The sequence below is a fragment of the Zingiber officinale genome, chromosome 2A (assembly GCF_018446385.1).
Source record: "Zingiber officinale cultivar Zhangliang chromosome 2A, Zo_v1.1, whole genome shotgun sequence".
NCBI classification, from domain to species: Eukaryota; Viridiplantae; Streptophyta; class Magnoliopsida; order Zingiberales; family Zingiberaceae; genus Zingiber; species Zingiber officinale.
This window is the reverse complement of record NC_055988.1, coordinates 105,688,214-105,706,441: the sequence shown is the minus strand read 5'-3', so window position 1 is coordinate 105,706,441 and position 18,228 is coordinate 105,688,214. Positions and strand designations below refer to the sequence as shown.

Here is an 18,228-nt window from a genome sequence, read left to right as displayed (position 1 = left end):
CTAGCGAGAAGGATGACATGGGAGAGAGTCGACGAGTTCGGTGCATCTGAGGGACGAGGCACTATGGAAGAGTACGCTGGTGAACGAGAAGAAAGCGCGCGACATTTCTACGGGATGAGAAGTCAGAGCGGAAGGTTGCTCGAAAAGGCTGAAAAATGGGTTCGGGTGAGCCCTATTCCGGATGGCCAAGATCACCTAAGTGAGCGAAGCCGGATTAGAGCAGAACCGAACAATCAACCAGATGTTGACTGTCCAGGCGCCTGGACCAAGTCTGGGCGCCTGGGCCAAGTCTGGGCACCTGGGCCAAGTCCAGGCGCTTGGACCAAGTCTGGACGCCCGAACACCCTACAGGGGTGCCTCGACGCCCGCCTCCTCGAGGAAGGGTTTCCGAGTGCCCAAAGCATATCCGGGCGCCCAGACCTGGATAAAATTGTATCCCACACCTGTAGCATAGCCGTTTGCGAGACGATAAGATTTGCCACGTTGGGGGCGCCCGGACCGTGCCATGTCAACAAATAGTCCTTTTCAACCAGTGGGCATTAAATAAAGTCATGGTCTTCTCTTTTTCAAATAACACACTCTATACTTCAAGTTTAATTGAGATCTTCACTTTCATGCTTCATTTTCGTGTACGAGGCTTCTCCACCTCCAACATTTTGTTCGAGGAGATTTTCTTATGGAGCTTACTTTCCTTGAAGTTGCAATCCTCTGATTGCTAACCAAGTAAAAAACCTTACTTGTCTCGTACTTATTTTGATTCTATTATTCTGTTTAATTAAGTGTGTAATTGTGTTAAACTCGATTGTTTGAGAAAGATATTGGTTTATTTTATTGTGCAAGACAATTCACCCCCCTCTTGTCAGCCGTAAGGGATCTTTAGGAATTAGTTTCGTGTCAATCTGAGGTCATTTGATCTATCAGCTGGGTTTAGGTATAATCGGCTGATAGATCAAATGACCTCGATTGATATGAAACTAATATTCCATCTCTCTTAATTATATCTACGCCCTCCAACGTCAATTGACTCAGTATATTGAGAGTAATGATTTTCTGAACACGAATATATTTGAAAATTTTAATTCGTGTTTAAAAAATCATTACATATATTGAGTTAAATTGGTGTTTGAGAGTATAAATATAATCAGGAGAGATAAACAAACACATAAGAACTAGTTTTAATACAGAATCAATTGATGTACCAATATCAAATTGACATTTGAAGATATGAATATAATAAAAAGAGATAGTCGAACAAATATAAACTATTTTTATTTTAATCTAAGATTACATGATCTATTAATCAATTTTACTTAAAATCGATTTAAGATGAAAATCAATCAATTGATTTAAAAAATTAATCGACTTTGTTCCAAATTTTAATATTTTAATACAGACTAAAATTAATTCGATTAATTTAAAAAATAAATATATAATTTAACAATTTTAAAATTATCCTACATAATTTGATATTTTTAAAAATTTACAATAAATAACAACAATTCTACAAAAGAAAAAAAAACAAAGGAAACAACTTTCCTGTGTTTCTCTCTAAACGTAAACCCCTGAAATCCCGAGCCCCCCACGACGATCTGCGTTGTGATCGCAATCTGCCAAACCAAATCAAAAAAGCAGTCTGCCGCAAGATGCTCGCCGCAAGCTTAGACTTCCTTGCCAGCTTCGCAGCACGCTTGCTTCCTCAAATCATCACCTGATTACCCTTGTCGGTTCCCTCCTTCAATGGCGAACAGATAAGTAGGCATCTCCCCGCCCCACTGCCCGACCGGACTGCAGCACGGAAAGACAGGGCTTTGGTCTCTGTCGCCCCATCGAAACAGAATCGCTTAAAGCAGGCCGCAGGAATCAGAACCTCTCCTTTTTTTTCTCAACTTTGTGGATCGCGCTGCCTGCAACGTTGATCGGATAGCTCAGCCTCGCCCCATCTTGCCCTTTCTTTGAGGAAGGGTTTGGTTTTGGGGCCGAATCACAACCACCAAATTAGCTTCTTATCGTTGCGATGACGCCGGCGGAGGAGCTCAATAGTTTGATGCATTGGATGTTCTCGGAGGTACGCTGAGTAACTCATACTTCCTTCCAGTTTCTATCATCCGTTGAACAAATGAAAACTAAAACTAAATTTTTTTTTCTGTGTGTGTTAATCCAACTGTAAATTGACTGGCTGTTTTTTGTAAAAGGGCAAAAAAAGGCCTTTTCTTTTCAGTTTTATGGAGCGCTCTACTCCTACTTTGAGCTGCGAACAGTGCTCCCAGATATTTACTGATGTGATGTTATTCTCGGCTAATATTACAGTCGTCGTCATTTTTGGATCTCTTAACTGACTTGGAGTTGACTTCCGTGTTTGATCGTATCATTCCTTTTTTTTTTCATTTTGATTCATGGTTTTGAACATAATGACACTAACTTGGTGGACTGTGATCTTCTCTTTTGTATCAACATTCTGTGGACTTTGAGTTTTGATGGAATGATAAGCAAGGCTGCTCTAATCTGGTCGAAAAATTTTCTTGCAGGGTTTGTTGGACCAGCAATTCCAACAACTCCAGATGCTGCAGGATGCCAGCAATCCCAATTTTGTTGCGGAGGTGATCACCTTGTTCTGCAAAGATTCAGAGATTATCTTAGCTGAGTTGACAAAATTGCTGTATGTTCTAGCCATTGGAATGTCCTTCGAAGGTTGTATTAGACTATATCTTTATGTTCACTTGTTTAACTGCGAACTTGATTCTGCAGGAATCAACCTGTTGTTGACTTTCAAAAGGTGGATGCTTATGTTCACCAACTTAAAGGAAGTAGCTCGAGGTTTCTTTAATTCTCTTCTCTGCTTATTTTGTTTTCTATTTTAGTTCTCACATTTTCTTATTAAAATGTTGTCATTTGCACATTTAGAGATGATCATATTTTCAGTTAGTTTTGAGGGAGGCTGTTTGACCTACCCTTCTTTGTGGGTCGGATCGAATTGTTGGCATCCAAGTTAGGGAATCCAAGCAATGCTATGAACTTAGAAAGGAAAATTCTAGTAATATACTTGATCTTATCTCACTCTGGCATTTAAATTAGAATCAACTTGTCAAGTTTGCGGGAAGAGGGATAGTGGAGAAGGATTAACATAGCATAAGAGGTGGTGGTATAAATTAATTACTTTAAAAGTGCATAACTTTTTTTGTAGAGCTGTAAATGAACCAAACATTTGTGAATAAGCTTGGGTTTGGTTCAATAAAAACTTATTTATGTTCGTTCAATTGTAAATGAATATATAGAATAAAGAAGCTTGAACACTAGTGAGCTTGGTTCATTAATGTTCATGAACAATATTCATGAAACAATTTACAAATAAACTTATTTATTAATTTGTATAAAATTTAATTATCAAAAATAGTATATTTTGTAGATTTTTTTTGTGTTCTTTCCAAACCTAGTATTCATAATATTTTAAAAATAAAGGCATAGTATAAATTTCATGAATAGATAACAATTTAATGTAAATTATAACAATGTTGATAGTTGAGATCGATTAATAGCTTGAATAATGTTCATGAAAATGTTCAAGGACAATGTTCATGAACAAGCTTGAATTTGGCTTGAGCTTTATAAGATTTTTAATAAACAAGCTTGAACAAGCTCGATAAGTAAATAAACAAGTTGGAACACAACTAAGTTTGGCTCAGTTTGTTTACATCCCTATTTTCTTTATTTTTGTACCTATTTAAAGGGGCGGCCTGTTCATGAAGATTCCTATTCACCGCAGATTATAGATTTGAAGTTAGCAAGTCAAAAAGTTAAATTCCTAATCAATTTAATTTGACCCCATAGAATTGACACACAATATTCCACATAGATGGGGCTCGACAAATCCTAAGTGTCTAATCCCTCAACATCGAAGTCATACTTCTTACCATATGAAGTAAATGTAACACACATGATGCTACTTGCATCACACAACATGATCTTAAATCACTCTTTTGGTAGGTAAGATATTTTAGTGATTAGTTTCTAGGTTAATAAAATGAGCTCAAAAAGTTTCAGTTTAGGAGAAGCCAAAATTTATAGGGCAAGACTTCGACATGAGATTTTAAATGGTAGATTATTAATTTGGAATTATTGTGTGTATCCTTTACAATTCCAAGTTTTCTTTTTTACTTTTTATTAAGCTATAAAGAACGAGGAGGGTCGAGTGGTATTGGAGGAGAGTTTGACCCATTTGAAGCTACGACTTTCTTTGGCGCCTTCTCTTTTGTACCCTTATCGTTTATATCCACCACCCCTCTCATGTCAAGCACTATGGCGCATATGGATCATCAATGTCCTTGCCAAGCACCTTCGTACCTAGATCGTGGTGGAGAGTTGTTGGATCACCCCATTTTACTTTCTAGTGCCAATGTGATTTAGTGAGAAGGTAGGCAAGGAAACCGTGAGGAAGATCAAGGAGATGCAATTTCGCCTCCTATATAACACCAAGCTCAGAGTTCTCTCCTTCTCACCAAACATCTTATAGATGCTTTATTGCTTGATCAAGCTTGAAAGCATTACAAGCAATGATGGTGAACCATTTTGATGAGCTATAAAGTGGCAAACACGTAGTTCATCTTCTCATAGTCATCTCCCTCTGCAACATGAGCTCATTGACGATGAAATCATAATACTCTACTCAAAGTTCTTAAATGACAATACAAACACCAAGGCCATTACTCTCTCACTTTCTTTCTGGTTGGAGCTTATGCGCAGCTTTTCTTTTTCCTCTATAGGAGGCCTTGCATGCATCTATGCTAGCTCCTACCAGTGCCCATGTCCCATGCGCTACCAACACATGTCATTGACACAGGTCATCAACAAAGCTTGGTCTAAGTGGATGTGGACAATAGATGTGCCTTTTTTGGCATGTATTAGCACGGAAAAATTGCTAAGCCTTTCCATTTATTGTACCATAATTATAAGTGATGGGGTGTAATAACTATCACAATGAGTTTTATTTTTAGGATGTTTGACAAGTGGGAACTAATGATTGGCCAAACCTATACATAATGTTGATTCATGTCGTACTTTAGCAAACTAAGTTGTATTATTAATGTAATAATTTGTATGTTTGTATTAGTTCACAAACTAAGTTCTTGTTTCAATGATGCCAACTTCTTGCCAACTTCTTGTATGGATTGTTTCAATAATTTGTTATTTTTAGGATTTGCCAACTTCTTGTTTCAATGATGCCGTTATGTTTTGTATCAATTCAATCTTGTATGGATTGTTGTGTTTGGATCTAATTACCATTCTTGATTGGATATTTGTATTACTTGTGAATCTTGTAGAAGAATTCTCTAGATTGTATGACCGAGGGACGTCGTGACAGAGTTGTCTCGTTAACGGACATCTTGGGGATCACCTTGAAGGGTGAAGCAAGAATCTACAAAGAAGTGAGATAGATAGATGAGTTGTTCCCTATATCTTGATGTGAATTGATTAGTGATGGGGTGTAATAACTATCACAATGAGTTTTATTTTTGGGATGTTTGACAAGTGGGAACCAATGATTGGCCAGACCTATACATAATGTTGATTCATGTCGTACTTTAGCAAACTAAATTGTATTATTAACGTAATAATTTGTATGTTTGTATTAGTTCACAAACTAAGTCCAAAGAAAGTTGTTGGGTATTACCCAGGGTTTTCAATAGCGGCGAATAGCGCGCTACAATTAGCGAACGCTCTACAGCGTTCGCTGATTAGCGATTGTCCCGAATAACCCATGCTATTTGAGACAAAAGCGTAGATAGCGCACATAGCGTGCGCTATCATGACTTAGCGGCCCATAGCGGGCGCTAGAATTGTAAATTGCTTACACAATAGGTAGGGCAAAGGCGTTGAATCGTGACCGTCGAGGTAGGGCAGAGGCGACAGGCGGCGATTGGCGAGCGACAACTTGCAAGAGGCGAGCGGCGAGCAGAGACCTAGCGGCGGTGTGATCGGCGGGCAACAAGGCGAGCGGCGAGGGACAGCGATTGGAGTTAAGCTTTTCTCCTTCCTTTCGTTTTCTTCGTTTCTTCGTTTTTTCTTTTTCTTTTTTTCTCAAAGGAGCAAAGATTTCGCGAGTCGGGTATTTGGATCGATCTAGACGCCCTGGATCGATCCAATGATCGATCCAGACCCTTTCTGTTCGAACAAAAAGGATCTCGATCGATCACAGGATCGATCCAATTCCTTGGATCGATCCAATGATCGATCTTCTAGATGCCTTGATTCCCATTTTTTTCTAATTAATTAATTATTTGTTCTGATTTTTTTCTTTTTTTTTTCTAGGATTTTAATTGTCTGGTTAGAATTTGCAATGTCTACGAATTTGTCAAAAAAAGATAAAAAAGATATTGGTTGGAAATATTGTTATCAAAATGAAGGGGAAAAATTTGTTCGGTGCAAATTTTGTCATCATATATCGAATGGAGGGATTACTCATTTGAAAGAACATTTAGCTCAAACTCATAAAGGGGTTGCACCTTATGTTAGTGTTCCGGATGATATTAAGAAAGAAATTAGAGAATCACTTGACAAAATTAGAACATCTAAAAGCAAACAAACTGAATTGTTACGAGAGATTGGTGAAGGTCTCCAGAGTATGAGTACGCAATCATCAAAAGTTGGAAGTGTAGGAGGAAATTCAATTGGATGTTCTGGTAGTGGTGAATCAAAAGGTAAAGGTACCCTTCATGGATTTGTTAGTTCTGAACCTCAATAAACAACTCTAAATTCGACATACAAAAAAAATTTACTGGTTGATGTGAAGCGTAGAGTTGGTCGTTTTATATACTCTGCCGCACTTCCGTTTAATGTTGTGAATGATCCTTATTGGTTGCCTATGGTTGAGGGCATTGCGGAATATGGAAGAGGGTTCAAGCCTCCTTCAATGCATGAGTTAAGAACTTGGATACTTAAAGCTGAGGTTGATGGTATCAACCTAATATATGAGGAGCATAAAAAAGCATGGAAAAAATATGAATGCACTATTATGTCCGATGGTTGGACAGATGGAAAGAATAGAAGTTTGATTAATTTTTTGGTAAATAGTCCCGCCGACACTTTCTTTTTGAAATCTATTGATGCATCAGCTTCTATTAAAAATAGGAAATTGATCTTTAAATATCTTGATGATGTTGTTGATGAGGTGGGAGAGGAAAATGTAATTCAAATTGTCACAGATAATGCTTCGAATTGCATTAAGGCGGGGAAAAAAATTATGGAGACTAGACATAGAATTTGGTGGACACCTTATGCGGCGCATTGCATTGATCTACTGTTGGAGGATATTGCAAAGTTGAAGATTTTTTCTAACACAATTGAGCAAGCTAAGATGGTTGTGAAGTTCCTTTATGGTCATGGGACTATACTTTCTTTGATGAGAAAGTATACAAACGGTAAAAAAATTCTCCGTCCTGCTGTTACTCGCTTTGCTACTTCATTTCTCACTCTTCAGAGTATGTATAAGGTTAAAAGGCCACTTGAACAAATGTTTGCTTCCGAAGATTGGGTTAGTTCACCACTATCTCAAACAACTCAGGGGAAGGTCGTGAAGAGAATTGTTATTAATGATCCCAACTTTTGGCCACATGTTGCATTTTGTGTTAAGAGTGTTGTTCCTCTTGTAAGTGTGTTAAGGGAAGTTGATTCGGAGGAGAGATCGGTCATGGGATATATTTATGAACTTATGGATAAGGTAAAAGAGACAATAAAATTTAATTGTGAGGGAGTTGATAGAAAATACAAGCTCATTTGGAAAAAAATTGATTCATGATGGACTCCACAACTTCATCATCCTCTACACGCGGCTGGGTACTATTTGAACCCGCAATTGCGTTATGAAGAAAGATTTTCTGATTGTGATGAAGTTAGAGATGGATTGTATACTTGCATGGATAGGATGTTGTCTTCTGATGATCGTCTTAAAGCAGACATCCAATTGGACTTGTATAATAAAGCTGAAGGAGAATTTGGAACTCCAATAGCAAAATGAACAAGAATGTTGCGAACCCCGGGTAAAATTTTCTTCTTGTAAACGTTCTTGTAAAATTATACTAGCATTCATATTTTAAAATTATATACATTCTTGTAATTTTTTTTAATGTTATTACTTATTAGTCTCATGGTGGGAACGTTTTGGAAGTAAGACACCCGAGCTTACTATATTTGCAATTCGAGTGCTTGGTCTCACTTATAGTGCTTCGGGATGTGAAAGAAATTGGAGCACTTTTGAATCGGTGAGTATTCTAAGTTTCTAACTCTACTTGAATTTTAATTGTTTTATAATTTTCATATCATTGTTTATTTTTAATTTTTATATATATGTTTTCTTCTTTGTAATATTAGATTCATACAAAAAAGAGAAATAGGCTTGAACTTGCAAAGTTGAATGCGTTGGTGTTTGTGAAATATAACTTCAAGCTTAGGGAGAGAAGCATTAGGAGGAGAGATAAGATTGATCCCATTGTAGTTGATGAAATTAATTCGGATGATGAATGGATAACTGAGAAAGAAGGTCCAGTTCTCCCCGTAACTACTAAATGGCTTGAAGATGATGAATTATTTGAAAGTGATCCTATTGTGAGTATGCCGTCGACTACCTTTGAAAGTCTTTTCGACTCAGATAAGTGAATCGAAGATGTTGAGGATATAGTTGAAGTTCCTCCTACGAATTCAAAAAAAAGAGTTGTTGAAAATTCAAGTAAGCACTAAGCATACGCAAATTATTTATTTATATCTACTTCACCTATAATCAATTCTTAAATGTCGTATCTCTTATATAATAGGTGGAAGCAAAGGCAAACAAGCAAGGTTGAGTCTTGTTGATGTGGAAGATAATCATCTTGATGCTGAAAATTATGGAGGAGTAATTCCAACAACTTTTGATAGTGGAAATTTTCCAACCATAGACACTATTGATGATGATAGTGATATAGAATTGGATGATACTGATTATTTTTAGGTTATGTTGTTTTAATTATAAGACTTTTTAAATTGTTGTTATGGGATATTTTGACATGTAATGAATTATTATGATTAATTTTAGGTTATGTTATTTTTATTTTACTTATATAAGTATATATATTTTTTTTTTAATTTAAACATTGACGTGCACGAAAAGCTTGCGCTATACGCTTCGCTATTTACGCTACGTGATGACAAGACAAAAACGCTATGAACCAACGCTACGCGATTTAAAACACTGGTATTACCATTTACTTGGTGAGTTGAACGTATCTTGGTTGGACTTGTAGTTCTATCTCTCACAATGTGGAGAGCTCTATAAGCTGTTGTTTTGCTTAGCGATGATGAAATGATAAAAATGGAACAGAAGTTAAAGAATCAGCAGTATACCTACCAAGGATGTGTGATACACAGCACATTGTGATATATAGTTCACTTTGGCGAGGACCTTGTGCACTAAGCATCCATCTGCATTAAGCTTATCTTGCTTCATGAGTCATTTCACATTTTTCTGTTGCATCAAAAAGCAATTTTCTTTACTAGCTTGAGCTTGTATTTACCCACAGATATATACTAGAAGGCTTCTGGTAAATATCGTCCAAGATAAAGCAGAGTGTAGTGCTAGTTTCTGTTTGCATTGACAGAGGCAAAGCCCACAATCATATTTCATGGTTTTCATTTTTTTTTATTTCTAATACAATTATACTGCATGAGCATGATGCAAAATGTGAGAGGAATGAACTTGGACATTTTAGAAGTTCTTAGAGATTTTTAGTTGGCTAGTTGTTTTATTTTTCAGAGTGTCTCATGTCAGTAGTGACTTTTAGCAGTTTTTTTTGTGGTTGTAAATGTCAATATAAATGGTTAAATAGGGATTGTTTGGAACTTTGAAATTAATTATGGATTATGAAATGTGAAGGGGAGCTTTCAATGGTAAAGTTATTGCCGTGTGATCCGGTGGTCATGGAATCAAGTCGTTGAAATAGCCTCTTGCAATGCAAGGTTAGATTGTGTAAAATAACCCAGGGTTAGGTTGTGTACAATAACCCAAAGTGGTTCGACACTTCTCCGAGACTTCACATTGGCGGTAATTTCATGCACCAGACTGCTTCGACAAATAATATAAACCTAATAATCCTACTCTGACTTGTGATGCTGTGAACAAAGTGCTAAACTGTGCACCATTAATGCACCATTAGCATGCAATAATCTGTCCTCACACTAGCGAGTACATGCATTATGGACCTTAAAATGCTAACGGTCTCCTACCCATATTCCCAGAAACTGAAAGGAGATACCTTCAAATCAAAGGAAGCTGTATGGCTTATTGGCTTATCCTTTTCTCCAACATTGAACAAAATGTCCTTGTATTTGCAATCAAAATTGCAAATTCAAAACATGATTTTAATATTTGGAAAAAGGTTTAGATAGTGTTGTTCTTTAAGATGATTGATCATCTTCCAGTTTAGTCAACTTTCATCTTGTTCGCAACTAAATTCTCAAATGTTTTCTTTTATTGATGGGTAAGTCCACAATATTGTGAGAAAAAAAAAATCTTAGTTTAGCTGAAGCTCTATGTGGACGAAAAATGCTGTGTGACTATAATCATGTTCGTGTATAAGATTGATACCAATATATAATATAATGCTTCAATTTGGTTGCTAAGTTCTGGTAAACTCATAACTTATATTTATAATAAGGATGAACTGTCTAAATTGCATTAAGAAAGTCTTCTTTGGTCAAACCACATGCACAGGTACCTTTTATGTTCTGTCATGTACGCATGTTCTTATTGCATAATCATTAGATAAATGTTTTTTTCTCCGAGAATTATCATATGAATATATTACTTTTAATTAAATTGTGCAACTATTCAAATATGCATCACAAATGGTTTCCACCAATGCCATACTTGAATTCTGGATGAAAAAAATTGAGGGTTGCTGTGGGTTTGCATAGTTAACATAAAAAATTCTAAATCCTTTCTAGTGTGGACTCAAGGAAGGGTAAGATCCTTGTAGCGGACCCTAAATAATTACGGCAATCATAGGTTGAATGGCTTTTACCACTTTGACTTCCTGATTGCCTATTAGGAGATATCAAATCTTGTTTACTCTGGATCTAGTAGCTCATTCTTTTTCTAGTGCTCATTATACATGCATTTATAGTGTCTAATTTTTCCCTTTGGCTGTGATTTCTTTTGCAGCGTGGGCGCGAATAATGTAAAATTGGCCTGCATTCACTTCCGTCAGTTCTATGACGAGAACAATAAAGAAGGGTAGCCATTGTTGCTTAGCATATCGAATTGCGTAAATTATAAACAATTTACAAGTTACTTTGTCTGTCAGTATGAAATTTTAGTATCCGATTCATAAATAAATACAATGGAGCACCAATGAAGCCTTTGCTTTATGGTTAACTGTTACACTTTTAATAAGATATCCAACTCATGGTGGTTTTTCTGTCGTTCTTCTTGAACAGCATTAGCATTTTTCTATGTCCTTTATTCATTCGACTATATATCGCATGACAAACTTTCCTATTCCAGGTGTCTCAGTGCCTTGAATGTCGTGGAGTGTGAATATTTTCGTTTGAAGGACAAACTTGCGGTTATGTTGCAGGTATTTTTTTCCTTGTCTGCTTTACCCCCTCGTCCAGTGTTTCTAGCTTTAGATTTCGGCATAGCTTGTCTGCTTAGTTGTGGTTTACTAGGTTTTTTCACATTTATATCTAGTTAAATAAACTACACGGGAAGATGATTGGAGAACTACATAACTGATTCTGACTAATATATCGTGCCAGATATGGTTAAAAAAATATCATCATTTGTGAAAATCCCGATTTTCCTTAGAAATCAGCATGAACTAATCCTTAGCCTACATGTGAAGTAGATTTGTTGGTTCAGCATTAGTTGTGTATCCTTGACTTGATGCTGAGTTTTTCTCTAATCAATTGTTTCTTGCCTGTCTCTTCCTTTCTGAAGTTAATATGCTTTTGCGTCGACAACAGTAGTCGTAAGATGTTCCAGATAACATCACCTTACTAAACTCCTGATTTGACCATCGTTAAGATTGAACTAATTGACCTATTTCTGTGCAGCTTGAGCAGACAATCCAAGCCTACGAGAACAACAAACAAATTTAAAGAACGAAGAAGAATTCGTTCCATCGCTAGTTCAGATTCCGTAATCAAATTATCGGTTATCTGTTTAAACATATATTCAAATGAATTTGAAGATTTAGCTGGATTGTTGTTACTAAAACTACGCTTGGAAAACATGAATTTTGTGCTTGTTTAAACTTATTTGGCCACTGAAACAGTTTTGTACTTAGGCAATGCAAGAGAAATCTTACTGCCGGAAGAAGGTAAATCCAAGGTAGAGGTGCCAATGGGTGACACTTCGCCTGGAATGGCTCGGTTTTGTGCTAGTAGTCATTGTCTTAGGCATGATTAATTCACACCCAACACATTTTGCTAATATGATTGTATCAGGCATGGGTCGATCAGACTTGGGTCGTGTCAAATCCAATCCAAATCAAGTTAGGTTGAGATGTTGCACGGACCCAACTTAGCTTGTGTGGATCATCAAAACTGACCTCCATAAACTTATCGATGATGAATAGTGATGGTGTCCTTTTCCTTTGCTCGGACTTCTTTTCGCCTACGATCACCTTCTAAGGATCCAAGATCTGATGGCCTAAGAACAAAGAATGTTAAGTTTGATTGGCTCTACCGGCATTGCCAATTGATGCTCAAGTCAGTACCGAGTGGAGGATGAGAGGCTCGTTAGGATGCGAGAGAAAGAAGAATGTAGAAAGAAAGCTTTGTGGAAAATAGTTGCCTCCATGTATAAGAAAAAAAAATCATATTTCTACCTTTGCTTCTTTATATTAGGAATACAATTAAAGTTTTACATTCAAAATATATGAAAAAAATATCATGTGTTTAAAATATGAAAGATATCTCAATTGATATAAGATCTTTTAGATAGAGTCTAAAAATAAATTCATAAAAGTTTAGTCCCAAAGTGGACAATATCATATTATTGTGGTATAACATGAAAAAAGTAAATCACCTGTGGCTATTATCCTTTGGTAGTTGAATAACGTATGGAGAAGGGCGAATGCGACTTCCCAACCCGAATGAAATGTTATTGGATGAGCATTAAGTACTCGAGGAAGGGCATGTTGATTTGAAGATGATACTTGGTGATGGGGGGTGATACCAACATGAAGAAGACATTTGGTGCTCAGGGATACCAATATGCATATGACACTTGGTGCTCGAGGATGTCAGTGTTGGAAATGTGAATGGAATAAAGAGGTGGAGACGAAGAGACTCTATTATGTATGAGTTGTTAGTCCCACATTAGAAGTCTGTTAACTTATTGTTGGTTTAAATTATGATACAAGCATAAATGTTGTAAACATATGTATGGGGAAACTCTCTCACGCATGGGTGCACAGGGGTGGGTGCAAATTCAAGGTCTGGATTGTACTGAACTAAGGTTGTCTCGTGTACAAGTACGACCTACGCACGTCGAATGTTGGACCAATCGAGGCAAAATTTGCCTAAGTGAATAAACTAACATTTTACCACCTAATCTCTTTTTATTAGTTGTTCAAGAGGGTAATAGAAGCATTAATATGAAATTAATAGCGATTTCATAACATCTCGACATTAATGGCAACATTAAATTAATTAATGGTGACTTCGTAACGTCTTCACATAATGACGACATTAAACCCATTAATAATGATTCTGTAATGTTTCGACATTAATGAATATATTAAACTCATGAATAGAGACATTAAACCCAACATTAAATGACCATAATTTGGTCATTCATTATAGGCAAGGTGAGGACTCCTATATAAGGAGGCTGGATCTTGAGCAAAGAATAGAAAGTAGTGGAAGATAAGCGAAAGAGAAAGCGAGAGGAAGAGTAGGAAGCAAACCTCTGTCCACCTGTATTCTCCCACAAAACTCTCTCAGTCGTGCATCCGTTCGGCTGAACTACTCATGATAGCACTTGGGTACATTTTCAGTTCGCCACAAAAAACCAGTGCTTGGTTGCATGTGTGGTTTTACCGTTGTATTCTGGGAAACAGACGACCCGAGAGAATATCGAAGTATAGCCGGAGGTGGGACGAATCTGTTTCAAGAAAACTGTGTTGAACATAGGTCTCGGTATCTTAGTCAGTGAATTCTCTTCTTGATTTGGCGATTGACTTCCGATTATGCTACGCACTGTATCAACTCTGCAACTCAGACCACCAGAATCTTGGCAGAACTAGCCTCGTTGGCATCCTGAGATTATTCGTTCATGTCATCTCAACAGATAAGTTAGAATTGATTTTGTGTAATTTCAATTCAGTAATTTTTTCCAATATATCCAACATCAGATTGTCCAACAATCTTAAAACAGATTTCGTTCTGTTGAGATGGTTACATAACAAAGTTTTGAGGTGCAATAGACTTAGCACATGAAAGTCCCCTTTGCCCCAATTGAAACTACGTCGATCAACCATGGGGAAATGCCAGAAAAGTTCACTGGATTGAACTTCAAGAGGTGGCAGCATAAAATGCTCTTCTACTTAACCACGCTCAATCTAACTCGGTTCTTGACTGAGGACCCTCCCATACGTACTAAGGATGTTGATGCACAAACCATCAGTACAGTGAAGGTATGAACTCACTCTGAGTTCCTTTGCTGAAACTACATCCTCAACTATTTTACTGACTCGTTGTACGCTGAGTATAGCACGAAGAGAACAGCTAAGGAGTTATAGGAATCCCTGAACAAGAAGTAGATGACAGAGGGTGCAGAGGTCAAGAAGTTCATCATTGGCCAATTCCTGGACTACAAGATGGTTGACTCTAAGACAGTGATTACTAACTCCAGGAGCTTCAAGTGATTTTGCACAAGATCCACTCAAAAGGGATGGTTTTGAGTGAAATCTTCCAGGTGGCTGCTATCATTGAGAAGCTTCCTCCCAGTTAGAAGGACTTTAAAAACTACTTAAAGCATAAGAGGAAGGAGATGATGAACGCTCTTCTATTAAACTCTGGACTGCCAGAGTTCATATGGGGGAAAGCTGTGTTAATAGCTAATTAGTTTTTAAATAATGTGCCCTAAAAAAAATAGATAAGAGCCCTTTCAAGTTGTGTAATGGAAGATAATCATGCTACAAATATTTACGAATGTCAGGGTGTCTTGTCAAAGTTTTGGTGTCTGATCCAAAAATGATTAAGATAAAACCAAAGACAGTTGATTGTATATTTATGGGATATGCATATAACAGCAATGTGTATCGATTTTTTATGTATGAGTCACAAATACCGGATATACACAAGAACTCGATAATAAATCGAGTAATGTCTCGTTCTTTGAGCATATATTTCCGTATAAGACCCGAGAGGAAGCTAGCTCTTTAAAATAAGCATATGAAACACAAGATGAAAATGATGATGAGGAATCAGTCGAGGTTGAACTTAGATGGAGCAAAAGATCTCGGGTAGAAAAATCCTACAGATCAGATTTTATCACTTTTATATTAGAAAGTGAGCCTTGAAGTTACTCAGAAGCAGTAAGCTCTGCTGATGGACCTCACTGGAGAACATCTGAGATAGAATCTATCTTGTAAAATCACACTTGGAAACTTATGGATCTTCCTTCAGAAAGCAAACTACTAGGTTGTAAGTGGATCTTAAAAAGAAAATGAAGTCAGATGACCAATTGATAAGTATATGGTCAGATTGGTAATCAAAGGATACCAATAACGAAAAGACCTTGATTACTTTGATATATATTATCCGATGTCAAAAATAACTTATATTAAAGTGTTGTTGGTTATTGCAGTTCTATGAAATCTTGAAATACATCAGATGGATGTATAGACAGTCTTTTTAAATGGGGATTTAGAAGAGGAAATATACATGGAACAACTTGAGGGGTTTTCTATACTAGAATAGAAAAATAAGTTTTTAGATGGGTGAAGTCATTATATGCCTTAAAACAAGCACCAAAACAATGACATGAGAAATTTGATAATGTCATGAAGGAATGTGGATTCAAGATTAATAAATATGATAAATATATCTATATGAAAGCCACAGAAAATGATTATGTCATCTTGTATCTATATGTAGATGACATACTTATCATTTGAAGTAATAATAAGAAAATCAAATCTACTAAAGATATGTTGAACTCAAGATTTGATATGAAAGACATGGACCTAGCTGATGTGATTCTAGGAATCAAAATTCTTAGAACAACAGAAGGACTTGTTCTTAGTTAATCTTATTATGTGGACAAGGTTCTTGAGAAATTCACTGAGTGATACTGCATTGACACGAACGCCGATAGATATGAGTCAACATCTATCAAAAAATCAAGGTAAAAGTATCTCTCAGATAGAATACTCTCGAGTGATTGGAAGTCTGATGTACCTGATGAGTTATACACGACCAAACTTGGCCTACACAATAAGTAAACTGAGTAGATACACGAGTAATCCTGGTGTTGAGCACTAGAAAGGAATAACAAGAGTACTGAGGTACCTGAGGTATACTCGTGAATATGGACTACACTATACGAAATATCCTACTGTGATCGAAGGATACAACAATACTAATTGGATATCTTACATAAAAGATTCTAAATCTACAAGTGGATATGCATTCACTCTGGGAGGTGCAACTATTTCCTAGAAATCTTCTAAGCAAGCCATAATAATTAGATCCACGATGGGATATGAGTTTGTAGCTCTTGACAAATGTGGTGAAGATGTTGAATGGCTACGACAATTCTTAGAAGATATTCTAAGATAGTCGAAATCGATGTCGGCAATTTGCATACATTACGATAGTCTATCAACAATTAGTCAGGCACAAAGCTATTTGTATAATGGTAAGTCTAGGCATATACATCGTAGATATAATACCATTAGACAACTACTTTTAATGGGAGTTAGCACTATTGACCATGCGAAATCAATGAATAATATAAAAAATTCGCTAACCAAAGGGTTAAATCGAGAGTTAGTTGTAAGCTCATTACGAGCAATAGGTTTAATATTGTTGTCAGCGATCAGTGTAAAGGACAACCAACCTATGTTGACTAGAGATCCCAAGTGTTGGATCGAGTAATTCGCTAGAGAGAGGGTGAATAGCGATTTAGAAAATTATCATAGAAAATCGAATACGCAGCCAAAAGATAAAATAAAAAATAGAACAATGCTAACACAAGTAATTTTTTACTTGGTTCGGAGCTTTTATCGACTCCTACTCCAATGTCCGCACTCGTTGAGTGCTTTCGTTGGACAATCCACTAGCAATTTGAAAATGTGATTACAAAATCAAGGTACAAGAACTTTGGACAAGAAATACCGACAACAGTAAAGGAAATAAAAGGTAGCACGTTGTCGAAGTAGCTTCGCAGCGTAGCAGAAGCACAGCACAACAAAGCAAGTGTTGGAAGATCTTGTTGTGATTGAGTTGTTCTTTGCTCCAGGTCATATCCTCCTTATATAGGAGGCTCCTGGCGCTCGGATCCCTTCCGGACGCCTGTAGTATGACGTAGCCCAGCTAACCATAGAGCTCCACGTAGCGACGCGCGATGGGGATAAACTTTACATTCTGGGCGCCCGGATCCCTTCCAGGTGCTTGGACCACTTTTCTCCAGAAAGCTCTTCTCCTGCAAGAAAGAGTTAGTATGAGGTAAATGTAAATTATACAACCATGCAAAACAAAGTGTTAGCACAATTTATATACAGAACAAGTAGTAATTAGATTCCGTCTCATCGAGACCGGAATCTAGTCAAGATTTCAACTTAGAGTTCCAAAATGGTTCTAAGTTGGATCAGCGCCTAAGTTCCCTTCCTGGGAACGCGTCCTCACAGTCACTCCCCTCTAGTAACTTACCTTAACTTACCTACCAGACGTCCGGTCAGCCCTTCGATCCGTCTGGACTTCCTGCCAGCTATCAGGTCAGCTCGTCGACCTAGCTGGATTTCGTGCCAGACATCCGATTAGCCCATCGACTAGTCTGGGCTTCTCCTGCAACACTGAGTTAGCACAATGAAACAGTACAATTAAACTTAGGGTTACCTCCCTAGGGTTGTTTAGCTTCACTCACTAGGACTTCCATTGTCCGGCTTCACTCACCAAGACTTCTTCCACCTAGCTTCACTCACTAGGACCTGACTTCACTCACCAGGACTTCCACCACCTAGCTTCACTCAC

The 18,228-nt window shown here is 37.1% G+C and overlaps 2 protein-coding genes across 5 annotated transcripts; both read left to right on the top strand.

The window, feature by feature from the left end:
* Positions 1-1,531: 1,531 nt before the first annotated feature.
* On the top strand, positions 1,532-12,278 carry LOC122041859 (histidine-containing phosphotransfer protein 2-like). Of its 2 annotated transcripts, XM_042601712.1 has the most exons (6): positions 1,532-2,065; positions 2,526-2,656; positions 2,746-2,814; positions 11,186-11,257; positions 11,528-11,600; positions 12,079-12,278. In XM_042601712.1, the coding sequence occupies exons 1-6, from the start codon at positions 2,015-2,017 to the stop codon at positions 12,121-12,123; spliced, it is 441 nt and encodes a 146-aa protein (XP_042457646.1). In that variant the 5' UTR covers positions 1,532-2,014; the 3' UTR covers positions 12,124-12,278. The 2 variants fall into 2 exon arrangements, with proteins under 2 accessions (XP_042457646.1, XP_042457647.1); XM_042601713.1 differs by lacking the exon at positions 11,186-11,257.
* Positions 2,826-9,081, top strand: LOC122041858. Of its 3 annotated transcripts, none has more exons than XM_042601708.1 (2): positions 2,826-8,030; positions 8,134-9,081. In XM_042601708.1, exon 1 carries the CDS (start codon positions 6,857-6,859, stop codon positions 7,787-7,789), a length of 933 nt encoding a protein of 310 aa, XP_042457642.1. In that variant the 5' UTR covers positions 2,826-6,856; the 3' UTR covers positions 7,790-8,030; positions 8,134-9,081. The 3 variants fall into 3 exon arrangements, with proteins under 3 accessions (XP_042457642.1, XP_042457645.1, XP_042457643.1); XM_042601711.1 differs by having other exon boundaries at positions 2,826-8,252; positions 8,362-9,081; XM_042601709.1 differs by having other exon boundaries at positions 2,826-8,716; positions 8,802-9,081.
* Positions 12,279-18,228: the final 5,950 nt, after the last annotated feature.